The 13627-nt window shown below is 37.8% G+C and overlaps 1 protein-coding gene across 1 annotated transcript; it reads left to right on the forward strand.

Annotated features, from left to right (window-relative positions):
- Positions 1-2619: 2619 nt before the first annotated feature.
- LOC148755908 (olfactory receptor 5L1-like) lies at positions 2620-3555 on the forward strand. The gene has a single exon (XM_088789971.1). It carries the CDS (start codon positions 2620-2622, stop codon positions 3553-3555), a length of 936 nt encoding a protein of 311 aa, XP_088646097.1.
- The last annotated feature ends 10072 nt before the right edge of the window (positions 3556-13627 follow it).

The raw sequence follows: 13627 nt of genomic DNA on the forward strand, positions 1-13627 counted from the left end.
GTGATCTCTGGCTCACAGAGCAATGCTTGGGTGCAGCATAAAATGCTCTGCAATTCATCATGAGCTCCGAAGTTATCGTTGGATTATAATAATATGTACCAAGTTGGGATAGTTTTCCTCCTGTTTATGACTCACAGAAGTCATTAACTGTTGGAGTCCCAAGATGGTGCTGTTTTCTTGATATCTTATTGTCCCACAGAGATCAATGATTGCTTTGGGAGGCTTAAGAAACATGGGCCCCAGAGATACACACATGTAAAACACATAAAGCCCATAACGTTTTCCATCATCGCATCCTCAGAAGCAGGGGAGGCAATGTCTGTTCCACAGGTTGGTTGGTTGGACTACACTCTGGTTTTTTTTTGGGGGGAATGAACACAAATGATATGTTCTGGGATCTGGAAGCTTGTTTCTCTCTCTCTCTCTCTCTCTCTCTCTCTCTTTCTCCTGGGGATAATTTTTTTATAGCCACATGTAAGAGAAGGAAGAATTGTAAAGTAGGCAATAATATTAGACATTTTCAAAACTACATATTTAGCCCTCTCTAATTAGAGAGTGTTTTAAGAACTATCATGGTTGAGCACTCCTTTAGGAAAATATTTTCTCTTTGTGTATAGAGAAACAATCTTAGTGGGGCATGGTAACAATTTAATTTGTGGAACTGAAAATATCCTAACAGCTTTCAGTATGAAAGGGAAGAGTGTAAACAAATTGGGGAGGATGTTTGATTTCTCCCTCCTTCCCTCTTCCCACTCTCTCACACTATCTCCATCCACAGAACATGGTAAAGATTGCACGGAGATTCTCTCGATGGTCACTCTGATACTGAGAGTGGCAGTAAGGTGCCCTTGGGACAGCTCATGGAGTGACACGAACATGTGAACCTCCTCTGAGGCAGAAAGGAGAGGAATTATTTTGGCCTTATGCAAAACACTTTGACGTGTCTCTCTGGAGCAGATTTGTCAACCTTGGTACTGTTGACATTTTGGATCAGATAACATTTGGGTATTTGCATGGGAGGTATGGGGAGGGGCAGCTGTCATGTGCATTGCAGTGTGTTTAGCAGCACCCCTAGTCACTACTTATTAGATGTCAATAGCACCCCTCTCTATTGTGACAACCAAAATGTCTCCAGACATTGCCAAATGTCCCAGGGGAATCAAAATCACTCCTGGTTTTGAACGACTGCTCTGTAAGTAATCAGCAGCCTGAGTTTGCATTTTTAGACTTGAAAACAGAAAAAGACTCTTCAAAATTATGTACCACTTTGAACTCCCAGAAAGACAAATAACTCACTTTCACTGGGTGTTGAAGACAGAAAACCGCATCTTTAGAGTAATTGTTTCAAAGCTGGGATTTCTTAATGCCCGTATCCTTCACCTCTCTGAAATCCTTAATAACATCCTTCTTCTGCAGTTCATAACACTTATGTTCTGTAAAAATTCAGGCAAAATTCTGCATTTCTTTTTAAAAAATAAGTAGTCAGAATAGAATATTTATGTTTCATGTGTGTTGTGAGGATTAAATATACAATTCAATTTATATATACATATGTAATATCCTATCTGTGCAATCTGGCTGACTATTTTTTCACTTGCCATTTTATCATAGTCATGTTTCAGGTCATTAAAAATTCTTCAAAAAGATCATTTTAATAGCTGGGTAGTTTTTCATATTATTAAGTTGCTGCAAAAGTAATTGTGGTTTAAAAGGTAAAAAATGCAAAAACTGCAGTTATTTTTGCACCAACCTAATATATATGTACCATAACTCAGACCATTTCCATCTTGTTTGACACTTTATTTCTAAGTTTTACTATTATAAATAATACTGCAATGTGGTAGCAAACATTTTTGTTAATAATTTCATATTCACATCTTTGATTAGTTCTGCAAATAGATTTAAAGCAGTGAAGTCATTTGTCAAATAGCTCATTGTAAGGCTTCAGAGTCCTAGTTATGGGAAATTTGAATCCAAGAGAACCAATTCACTGAATAAAAAAATAAATAAAGTAAAATAAACTTCACATAACTAGAAAATGAAAAAAATAAATAAATAGCTAAAAAACAAGATAATGATGTTAAATTTATAGAAAATGACTAAAGGCGACTTTCTCCATCTAAAAAGTATTAATAAAAAAATGAGGGTTAACAATCTATATAAACATACTTCTCATCATTTCAATGGAAAACAGTGAATGGTACTGTGTATTTTACAAAATTATTTCCTGGGATCCCAATATTTGCAGTATTGACTAAAAAGTTAGCAAGAAAAAGGTATTTGAATTTCATAAGGCAATATGTCTAAATAAATAATATTTGATGTCTTTCTAAAATTTCACTTCAAGGCTCTAACTGTGTAGTAGTTTAAGGAAACACAGGATGTTACGTATGTGAATGCTTTTGTCTGATCTGAATGAAACTGTGAGCTCTGTTTATTTGTATGCTTCAATGTTTGGACTTTTCCTAAACTTCACAAGTGCAATGTCCTATTTGCTGAAAAAAATAACTATTCTACTTACTCTCATGTCTTTTTTAGGAGACAATCAAAACTGATTTGCGGATCATATAATGGAGCGTCACTGTTAATATTCTCCTCCAACCGCAATTAAGTAGGGACATGGACAAGGAGAACTGTAGCACCGTGACAGAGTTTGTTCTTGTTGGATTAACAGATGCCCTTGAGCTGAGGGTCTTACTTTTCATGCTTTTCCTTCTCATCTATGGAGTCACGGTTTTGGGCAACCTGGGCATGATTGCATTGATTCAGGTCAGCTCTAGACTTCACACTCCCATGTACTTTTTCCTCAGCCACCTGTCCTTTGTGGATTTCTGTTATTCCACGACTATCGTGCCAAAGATGCTGTACAATATCTTAAACGAAGAAAAAGCCATTTCCTTCCTGGGATGCATGGTGCAATTCTACCTGTTTTGCACGTGTGTGGTAACTGAGGTCTTCCTACTGGCTGTGATGGCCTATGACCGCTTTGTGGCCATCTGTAACCCACTGCTCTACATGGTCTCCATGTCCCAGAAACTCCGTGTGGTGCTGGTGTCTGGCTGCTACCTGTGTGGGACTGTGTGTTCTCTGACTCACTTGTGTTTAGCTCTTGAAATCCCATCCTATAGATCCAATGTGATTAACCACTTCTTTTGTGATCTGCCCCCGCTCTTATCTCTTGCTTGTTCTGATGTCACTATGAATGAACTGCTGCTGTACATTGTGGCCACGTTCAATGAGGTCATCACCATCGTGATCATCCTCACCTCCTACTTGTTTATTGTCATCACCATCCTGAGGATGCGCTCTGCAGAGGGAAGGCGCAAAGCCTTTTCCACCTGTGCCTCCCACCTCACAGCCATCGTTGTCTTCCATGGGACAATCCTTTTCATTTATTGCCGTCCTGGTTCTGGCAACAGTGTGGATACTGACAAAGTGGCCTCAGTGTTCTACACCGTTGTGATTCCCATGTTGAACCCCCTCATCTACAGCCTGAGGAATAAGGACGTGAAAGAAGCTCTCAGAAGAGTGTTGGGCTCCAAAATATTTTCCTAGAAAATGTTTACTTAGCAGAACTCATGGACCCAATGTGGAGGCTCGTGGAGGAGAGAATGGGTGGGCTGCAGGCTTGGAGTGGAGAGAACAGCCAGGTGGTAGATTATTGTGAGTGAGCCATTTTGATTCACTTATCTTTGTGCTGTGCAATTGAGAAGAGTAAGATTGAATGTACATCCTTGGTTAAGTTTATTCCTAGGTATTTTATTCTTTTTGTTGCAATTGCAAAGGGTATTGTTCATTTTATTTTATTTTACTTTTTTTTCTGAGATTTCATTGTTAGTATATAGGAACGCAGTGGACTTTTGTACATTGATTTTGTAGCCAGCAACTTGACTGTATTCGTTTATTGTTTCTAATAGCTTTTTGGTGAAGTCATTAGGGTTTTCTATATATAGGATCATGTCATCTGCAAAAAATAAAAATTTAACTTCTTCATTCCTAAGATGGATGCCTTTTATTTCTTTCTCTTGCCTGATTGCTCTGGAGAGGACTTCCAACACTATGTTGACAGAGGTGATAGGGGACAGCCCTGTCGTGTTCCTGAACGGAGAGCAAAGGCTTGTCAAATGCTTTTTCTGCATTAATTGATATAATCATATGATTTTTGTCCTTTATTTTGTTTATGTGATGTATCACATGGTGGATTTGCATATGTTGAACCATCCTTGTGCGCCTGGGATGAACGCCTCTTGGTTGTGATTAATAATCTTTTTAGTGCGTTGTTACATTCGATTTCCTATAGTATTGTTTAGGATTTTTGCATCTATATTCATCAGAGACATTGGTCTGTAGTTTTCTTTTTTTGTGTTGTGCTTACCAGGTTTTGGTATCAGGGTAATGTTGACCTCATAAAAAGAGTTGGGGAGTACTATCTCTTCTTCAATTTTTTGGAAGAGTTTGAGCAGGATTGGTATTAGATCCTCTTTGAAGGTTTGGTAGAATTCATCAGTGAAGCCATCTGGTCCCGGGCTTTGGCTTTTGGAAAGGTTTCAGATGATTGATTCAATTTCCTTACTGGTGATCGGTCTATTTAGATTTTCCAATTCTTCGTGATTCAGCCTTGGAAGGCTATATGTTTCTAAGATCTTGTCCATTTCTTCTAGGTTATTGAATTTGATGGCATATAGTCCTTCATAATATTTTTGGTGATCCTTTGTTTTCTGTGACATTCGTGATAACTTCCCCTCTTCATTTCTGATTTTATTTGTGTCTTTTCTTTTTTTATCTTAGTGAGTCTAGCCAAGGGTTTGTCAATGTTATTAATCTTTTCAAAAATCTAGCTCTTTGTCAGATTAATTTTTTCTGTTGTCTTTTTGTTCTCTATTTCATTTAGTTCTGCTCTGACTTTTATTATTTCCTTTCTTCTGCTGATCTTGGGTTTCATTTGTTCTTCTTTTTCTAGTTCTTTAATGTGTAACATGAGGTTATTTATATGGAATTTTTATTGTTTCTTGAGATAGGCCTGTAATGATATAAATGTCCTTCATAAAATGCTTTCATGCATCCCCAAAATTTTGATAGATGTATTTTTATTCGTATTGGTTTCTATGTATCTTTTGATCTCTCCTCTTATTTCTCCTTTGACCCGCTCGTTCTTTAAAAGTATGTTGTTTAAGCTCTACATATTTGTGGTTTTTCCTGCTTTCTTTTTGCAGTTGATATCCAATTTCAAAGCCTGGTAATCAGAGAATATACTTGGTATGATTTCAATCTTCTTAAATTTATTGAGGCTAATTTTATTTCCCAATATATGGTCTATCCTTGAGAATGTTCCATGTACACTAGAAAAGAACATACAGTCTGATGTTCTAGGATGAAGTGCTCTATAAATGTCAATTATGTCCATTTCATCTAATGTGTCATTTAGTGCTGTTCTTTAATCATTTTCTGTTTCGATGATCTATCCATCGCTGTCGATGATATATTTAAGTCCCCTAGTATAATTGTGTTGTGGTCAATTTCTCCCTTTAGTTCTGTTAGTAGTTGCTTGGTATATTTTGGTGCTCCCTGATTGGGGGCATACATATTGAGACTGTTATGTCTTCTTGTTGTATAGTTCCCTTTACCATTATGAAATGTCCATCTTTGTCTCTTGTTACCTTTTTCACCCTGAAGTCTGTTTCATCCGATATCAATATGGCTACACCTGATTTTCTCTGGGTACCATTTGCTTGGAATGTCAATTTCCACCTTTTCACTTTGAATCTATGCTTGTCCTTGTAGCTGAGATGTGTCTCTTGGAGGCAGCATATGGTTGGGTTTAGTTTTTTGATCCAATCTGCTACTCTGTGCCTTTTTATTGGAGAGTTCAGCCCATTTACATTTAGGGTGATTATTGATATGTGAGGATTTCCTATCATTCTATCTTTGGTTTTCTGATAAGACTGTGTCTCCATTTTTTCTTTGCTTTTTGTTGTTGTCTGTTATTTCTGTGTGGTGGTATTCTATGATTTTTCCCTCTGCTTCTTCTTTTATTGTGTTATATATTTCAGTTCTGGATTTTTTGTTGAGTGGTTATCATTAAGTTTATGTAAAAGAAAGTTTCATATATAGAGTATTCCATTTTCTTCAGCACGCTTACTTTCTCCATTCCCATATTCTGGTTCAGGCCTTAGCTTTTCCCCCTTTTATGTTTTGGTTGTCACAAATTATCTCTAGTTATGCTGGTCGAATAGCCTCCTTCAGTATTTCTTGTAGTGCAGGTCGTGTATTAGAACGTTCCCTCAACTACTTTATGTCTGTAAAGGTCTTTATTCCTCCTTCATATCTAAATGATATCTTTGCTGGATATATTTTTCTTGGCTCATAATTTCTCTCTTTCAATAGTTTGAATATTTAATTCCACGCCTTCCTGGCTTGTAGAGTTTCTGCTGAAAAATTTGATGATAATTTAATGTGATTTCCTTTGTAGGTTACCGTCTTCTTTTCCCTGGCTGCCTTGTGGATTCTTTCTTTGTCGTTGATTTTAGACAGTTTCAATACAATGTGCCTTGGAGAAGGCCGGTTGGGGTTGAGGTAATTAGGTGTTCTATTTGCTTCTTGGGTTCGAGGATCCAGTACTTTTCACAAGTTTAGGAAGTTCTCATCTATTATTTGAATAGTACTCTGTTCCTTTCTCTCTTTCTTCTCCTTCCAGTATGCCCATTATTCTTGTATTGCTTTTTCTGATGGAGTCAGAAAGTTCTTATAGAGTTTTTCTTTTAAGTCTCACGTCTCTTTCTTCTTCCATCCGTGTCATTTCAGATTTCTATCTTCGATGTCACTGATTCTTTTCTCCATCTGCTCAACTCTACTATCTTAACCGGCTATTTCATTCTTCATTTGTTTTATTGAATTCTTAATCTCCAGAAATTCTGTTTGGTTCTTTTTTTAAAATTTCAATCTCTTTGGTAAAATGTACATTTTGTTCTTTGTGTTTATGAGTTCATTAAACTCCCATCCATGTTTTCTTGCATCTCAATGAGTTTTTTAAGAAATGCAACCTTGATTTCTCTGTCATTTAAGTCATATATTCCCTTGTGTTTAAGTTCATTTTCTGGAGACTTTTCATTTTCTTTCTGAGCTGTCTTGTTACCTTGGTTATGCATGGCAATTAATGATTTATTATTTCTCTCCTAGACATCTATAGAAGTGGGTTCTGCAACAGGTTGATAGAAACAGAACTTTCTTTTGTTTTCCAGTAAGTGTTGGTGGAATATTTTATTTTCTCTCTGACTGCAGCTTGTATTCTCTCTCACACTGTAGTGTTGTATTTTCTCTGCACTATTCTGGCTTCTCACACAATGGGGGGATTCCTTGGAATACAGGTTTCTCCTCTGTGAACAGTTAACCTGGGTCATAGGGTGTTGCTCCGTGGGGGGATGTGGAGAGCTTCTGAAGTTCAAAAGCTCATCCTGCACCAGATTCAGAGCCTGTGTATTTTACCAGCTCTGTTTACTACTATAGGGGTCTGACCAGATAGGTGGGGATAGGGGCAGGGTGGATTGTGAGAAGTGACCCAGAGCAATAGCAGTGACCACCACCTCAGCGGGTCCTGCTTTCACAGCTCCCTCCACTTTGCCAGAACTGGTTGGGCTGTGAGTCCATGTCTGTGGACCACAGTTCTCAGAACAGCAAATATTCTGTTCTTTTGATCTGACACAGCTACTGTTCCATTTCTAACACTGGGCAGTTGGGGGAGGGGTGAGCTCTGGGAAGGTAGGGATGGGGTGGCTAGTCTCAGTGCCTAAGGCTTCCGTTCTCTGCTCGGCAGTGAGGGCTGAAACCACCGTTTTCAGCCTTCTTCCCTCAGTCTTTTCTCCGAGGCCTCTGCCGTGAGCGTTGGGTTCAGCTGTGTTATATGTGTCCCCTGAGCCCTGTGGAGCCCAGGCGGAGCCCTAGCAGTCCGAGTTCTTCCTTCTCCCGCAGCTGCGGTAGTTGTGGACTGCAGCCAGCTCAGAGCACCAAGCTAGGTCTGCGTCCTGTGCCTATGCGGCCTGCCTCTGTACTTCTCTCTTCCCTCTTCCCCTGCTCAGGCAATTTGCCCACCTTTAGATGATTTCAGTAGTGCGCCTCTTAGGCTTGCCTGTCTGCAGTGCAGGGAGTCCTTTGTGGATTTATAGTTGCTCAATTTGTTGTACATTCTAGGGGAGATTTCAAGAGGTTCACCTTACACTGCCATTTTTATGATGTCATCCTGTTTGTTGTTCATTTCTTGCTTCCTTCTTTTTTTGTTGTTGTCATTGCAGTGTACAGTGTTTTTGGAACTTCAGATACTGTCAGAGCTGAAAAATGGAGACATTAATATTAATTCTTAACATTTATACATAAAGACACATGTGCTCCAATGTTCATTGCAGCTTTATTTACAGTGGCCAAGACATGGAAACAACCAAAATGTCCTTCGATAGATGAATGGATAAAGAAGTTGTGGTATATATACACAATGGAATACTATTCGGGGGTAAGAAAAGATGATATAGGAATATTTGTGAAAACATGGATGGATCCTGAGAGTATGATGCTAAGCGAAATAAGTCAGACAGAAAAAGCAGAGAACCATGTGATTTCACTGATATGTGGTATATAAACCAAAGACAACAAAAGAACAAGACAAACAAATGAGAAACAAAAACTCATAGACACAGACAATAGTTACTGGTTACCAGAGGGTAAGGGGGGTGGGAGATGAGGGTAAGGGGGATCAAATATATGGTGATGGAAGGAGAACTGACTCTGGGTGGTGAACACACAAGGCGATTTATAGATGATGTAATACAGAATTGTACACCTGAAATCTATGTAATTTTGCTAACAATTGTCACCCCAATAAATTAAAAAAAAGTAGTAATTCTTTCACAGAAATCTCTGGAAAATTAAATTACATGTCATGTTTAAGAAACATAGATTACTTTGTGGCACTGAATTTGTTCTGTCTCTTGTGTTGCTCTCTCTCTGTCTGTCTTTGGGTGCCTGTGTGTATATATGTATGTTAAGTGTATGCATGCAATTAATAACCAGTGTTAAGACTGGCAGCATTTCTGACTTTAGCCACTTTTCTCACTTTATCTTTTACTTCTTGTCATCATGGTTATTTTACAATTTGTGTGGATCATATGCTTACTGCGACTTATATGTCGACTTCCACCTCTGTTTATATTCTTTGTTGTGTTTCTGCTCTTGATGAAATGACCTTTTTTCATCTTTCCTCTGTGTGTCTGAACCACATTCGCAATCTGAATTTTGATTCATATGCACCATTGATAATTTGTTTCTACTTTCGTCATGTTTATGAAAATTTCTATGTTACATTCACTTGTTCAATGAAGCTTCTCTCCTTGTATCTATAGTAATGTTAGCACCAGGCTTGAGTTTATGAAAACCAGAAGTGGTGACTTGACTTTGATTTTTTATTTGAGCAGTAGTTTAAATTTCTTCATTTCTCAGTTTCCTCAATTTTTTTTTTAAAGATTTTATTGGGGGAGGGGAACAGGACTTTATTGGGGAATAGTGTGTCCTTTCAGGCCTTTTTTCCAAGTCAAGTTGTTATCCTTTCCATCTTAGTTGTGGAGGGTGCTGTTCAGCTTCAAGTTGTTGTCCTTTCAGTCTTAGTTGTGGAGGGTGCAGCTCAGCTCCAGGTCCAGTTGCCGTTGCTAGTTGCAGGGGCGCTGCCCACTATCCCTTGGGAGACTGGAGGAATTGAACCGGCAACCTTGTGGTTGAGAGGACTCGCTCCAACCAACTGAGCCATCCCGGAGCTCAGTGGCAGCTCAGCTCAAGGTGCCGTGTTCAATCTTAGTTGCGGGGGGCAGAGCCCACCATCCCTTGCGGGACTCAAGGAATTGAACTGGCAGCCTTGTGGTTGAGAGCCCACTGGCCCATGTGGGAATCGAACCAGCAGCCTTCAGAGTTAGGAGCATGGAGCTCTAACCGCCTGAGCCACCGGGCCGGCCCAGTTTCCTTAGTTTTAAACACTGAATAATACTGATGACCTCTCAACATTATACTCATACTAATTTTTGACAATATTAGTGTACTCATTGGGACCAGGAAGTTACTTAGCTAATGTGTGTTGAAATGAAGTCTCCGAGGCCTGGGGTCATTTCCCCTTTTCTCTTTCATTATCACTGACATATTATAAGTTAGTTTCTTTCTTTCTTTTTTTCATTTTTTTTTATTAGATGGTTGTTTGTACAAATACTGGTGAATAAATGGTATACATGTTGGGCTTAATACATGAACTTAGAGCACTGTGTTGACTTTCAAGATCCGTGATTGGCTCAAAATTGTCCCACGGGGTCTTGAGTGTTATATCAGTCAGGGACTCATAGGAAAGAAATCCTCAGTGGACTTTAATATCTGGAATGTTAGATTTTGGAAGTCTGAGAGAGTGCAAATGGGATACTAGGTTTAATATAAGGATTATTAACTGAAGGGAGCAGCCATTATTCTTGATGTTGGGGTCAGTGTATATGAGGGGGTGCTCTGTGCCTAATACCATTGGCCGGGTCACAGTGAAATAGCTGAGAGACCTGAGGCAGGTCTTCCCACTGCCTTAGTGTGATTAGTGTTATCAGAGAGCGGTTATGCCTCACAGGGACCAGGACATGGTAGAAACTTAGTAAATATTTGTAGAAGAAAACCAATACTGCATTATATCATTGATATGTGTAATTGAAACAGTCATACTCATGGCAGCAGGAAGTAGAATGTGCTTGCCAAGGGCTAGAGGAGGGGGAAATGGAGAAATGTTGGTCTTTGGGTACAAAGTTCAGTTGAGGAAGATGCATAAATTTTTAAGATAAGATGTATAACAATGTGACTATAGTTAACAACATTATATTGTATACTTCAAGGTTGCTAGGAGCTTAAAACTTAAGTTTCCTACCATTAAAAAATGACAATGGTAACTATGTGAAGTGGTAGATATGATAACTAGCGTGATTTTAGTGATTATTTCACAATGTATATGTATATCAGAACATCTTGTTGTACACCTCAAATATATACAATTTTTGTTAATTACACCTCAGTAAATCTACAAAAATAATTTTAAAAGAATAAAACAATGTGTGAAAAAGAGTAACAACATCTGTTGAATAAATAAAGAAAACTTTTGCTATGACTTATTATACAAAACATTTTGGAGGCTATGGGAATGTTCATGGAGCAGGAGGACTAAGTCATTTAAATAACTTTCATATAAAATGTTTCCCAAGCTGCTGTTGTTTTGGGACAGGGTTTCCAATGAACCAGAATTACCCCAGAATAACAATTAATTTTAATTGCTTGTTTAGAGCCCTCAAGAAGGAAGCTATTTCTCTTGGGTCCTGGTGGCACAGGAGTGGAAGTAGATATAAGAGTCTCAGCATCTCTCTCAAACCCATTCTCCAGAGGCAGAAGGAGGCTGCCTTTTCTACTAGCAGGTTGGTTTGCCGATCAGAGAAAATATGGATACTTTTTCATGAATGAAATATAGAAAATACCTTAGATTCAGTCAGTTTTTCATGGGTAAGATAATTGGGGGAAATTTGAGCCCCTGAGAACATTAATTATCTGTAACAAGAAGTGCACACTTTCTACAGAGTTTTGAATAGAGGGTCTGGCTCCTGAGCGCCTCCATAGCAGTGTCCCCACAACTGTTTCCTGGGAGTGGGTGAAAGAAGGACCCTGAGAGATATTAGGTATATGTCTCTCTGCTTTTGTGATTTTTTGGAGTAGCTGTGCAAAGGAAAAAGAGGCAGATACTTAAATCAATATAAATTGAAAGGAAGAAAATGAACCTTCTGGAGAAATCTAATAAACACCACCATATCTAAATAGGATTTTAGACCAGAGGAAAAACATCTTCTGGGTCACAAAGGCAAAAAGAAAACATGTCTGGGAAGAAATTGTAAGGAAGAAAATTTTATATACCACATGTCCCAGATTCAAAGATAACACTAATTATTTAACCCATGTAAAATGTCATTTGAGAATTTAAGGAAAATTGGTATTTAATTTGTTTGGTTTTAAACCAAACAGAAGAAATATGAAAATCTGCCATAATCAGACTCAGTTCTCCTTCTATCACCTAATATTTGATGCACTTTACCCTCCTCTCCTAGCCTCCTTGCCTCTTGTTTTGGGTTTACCATAAACTAATTTCTTATTATCATCCCAGACCATTTGGAAGACTATTTTCCAAGTAGATTTTCCTGTTTTAACTCTGAAGTGGGCCAATAATTTAGGGTTTTTATGGTCAGGTAATAAGAAAACCATGACTTCAGGAAGGTGATTTGTTTTCACTACCTAAATCCGTTCAAGCTATGGAGAGAACACCAGGTTCTGCTTCCAGACCAGAGTCTCTTCACTCAGTTTACATTACATATGTGAGTATGGTGTCATGGCTATATTCTTCCTGCTGTCTAGGAGGAAGGGCAGAAAATAAAGTATTTCAACGTTCATATACCTTTTGTTTGAGGACAGGCCTGAATGGTAGATCACATTATGTAGAATATTCACTGTCACCACTTGCCCAAGCAACTACTTGAGAGAATCTGAGGAAGTTTTCACTTACCTCTTTTTCAATGTGAGTTTATCTTTGTAGGGTTTATCTTTGTAGGGTTGTAGCCAAATCAAAGTATACATACAAGTATGATATTTCTACCGTATGTATTCATTCATATCTCAACATATACAGTTTATTTAAATCTACCTATCGACAGCAAGTGTAGTAGGTATTTTTTTTTTAAATACCATCTCCACATCATTTCAAATAATACAACTTTCTGCTTTAGATACGATGTACTGCAGTTTCTGAATGCTCTATTTTTGACAAGTAATTTGCCCATTGTGAATATAATAAACAAGGCACAATTCACTTTGGTTATTGTATTTCACAATTTGTCAATGTAATTAAACATTCCTTATGACAGCTTACTAAGAATAAAATCTCTCATAAAATATCAGCTTTTATTGTCGTCAGGGTTAAGGCTTTGGATATATGTTATATAATTGCTTTCCAGAAAAATTTATACAAGAGCTATATGTTTCTGTGTCACTGTTGACATTCAGTATCATCATTACAATTAATTAAATCAGTTAATTTTCATGTAAAAATAGTGATGAATCTCAGTATATATTTAAATCACTTGTTTTCATTTGGCATAATCCCAAATTTATTAGAGAGTTCTCAGGAGTCATTCATCTTCAGCAAATTGTCACACTCCTCAACAAGGGAATTTTACAGGACTTCACATGTTGCAAACTTAAGCTACTGATAGACTGACCTAAAAACAAAAAATGAGTATATGTTGTATAGGATCAATAGCTATTATCCTACTTGGACAGAATTATTACATTTTTCAGGAAATAGGAGTTGATCTTTTGTGTCTTTAAATACATCATTGGATCTATTTTAAAGTCCATCGAAACATCTAACTTAATTGATCAACTCAATTGATTGTGGTAGAAACAGTTGGGAATCATACAGGTTTCTGTTGATACTTTCAGTTTGATCAGTGGGATCCACTGAGACACGGAACATTTAGAATTATTTGACAATTATATGTCAAATACACTGTGTTTGACATCAGTGTTATATTTTCTT

Source organism: Rhinolophus sinicus, chromosome 14 (genome assembly GCF_057876585.1).
Source record: "Rhinolophus sinicus isolate RSI-liver-muscle chromosome 14, RSI-T2T, whole genome shotgun sequence".
Classification (NCBI taxonomy): domain Eukaryota; kingdom Metazoa; phylum Chordata; class Mammalia; order Chiroptera; family Rhinolophidae; genus Rhinolophus; species Rhinolophus sinicus.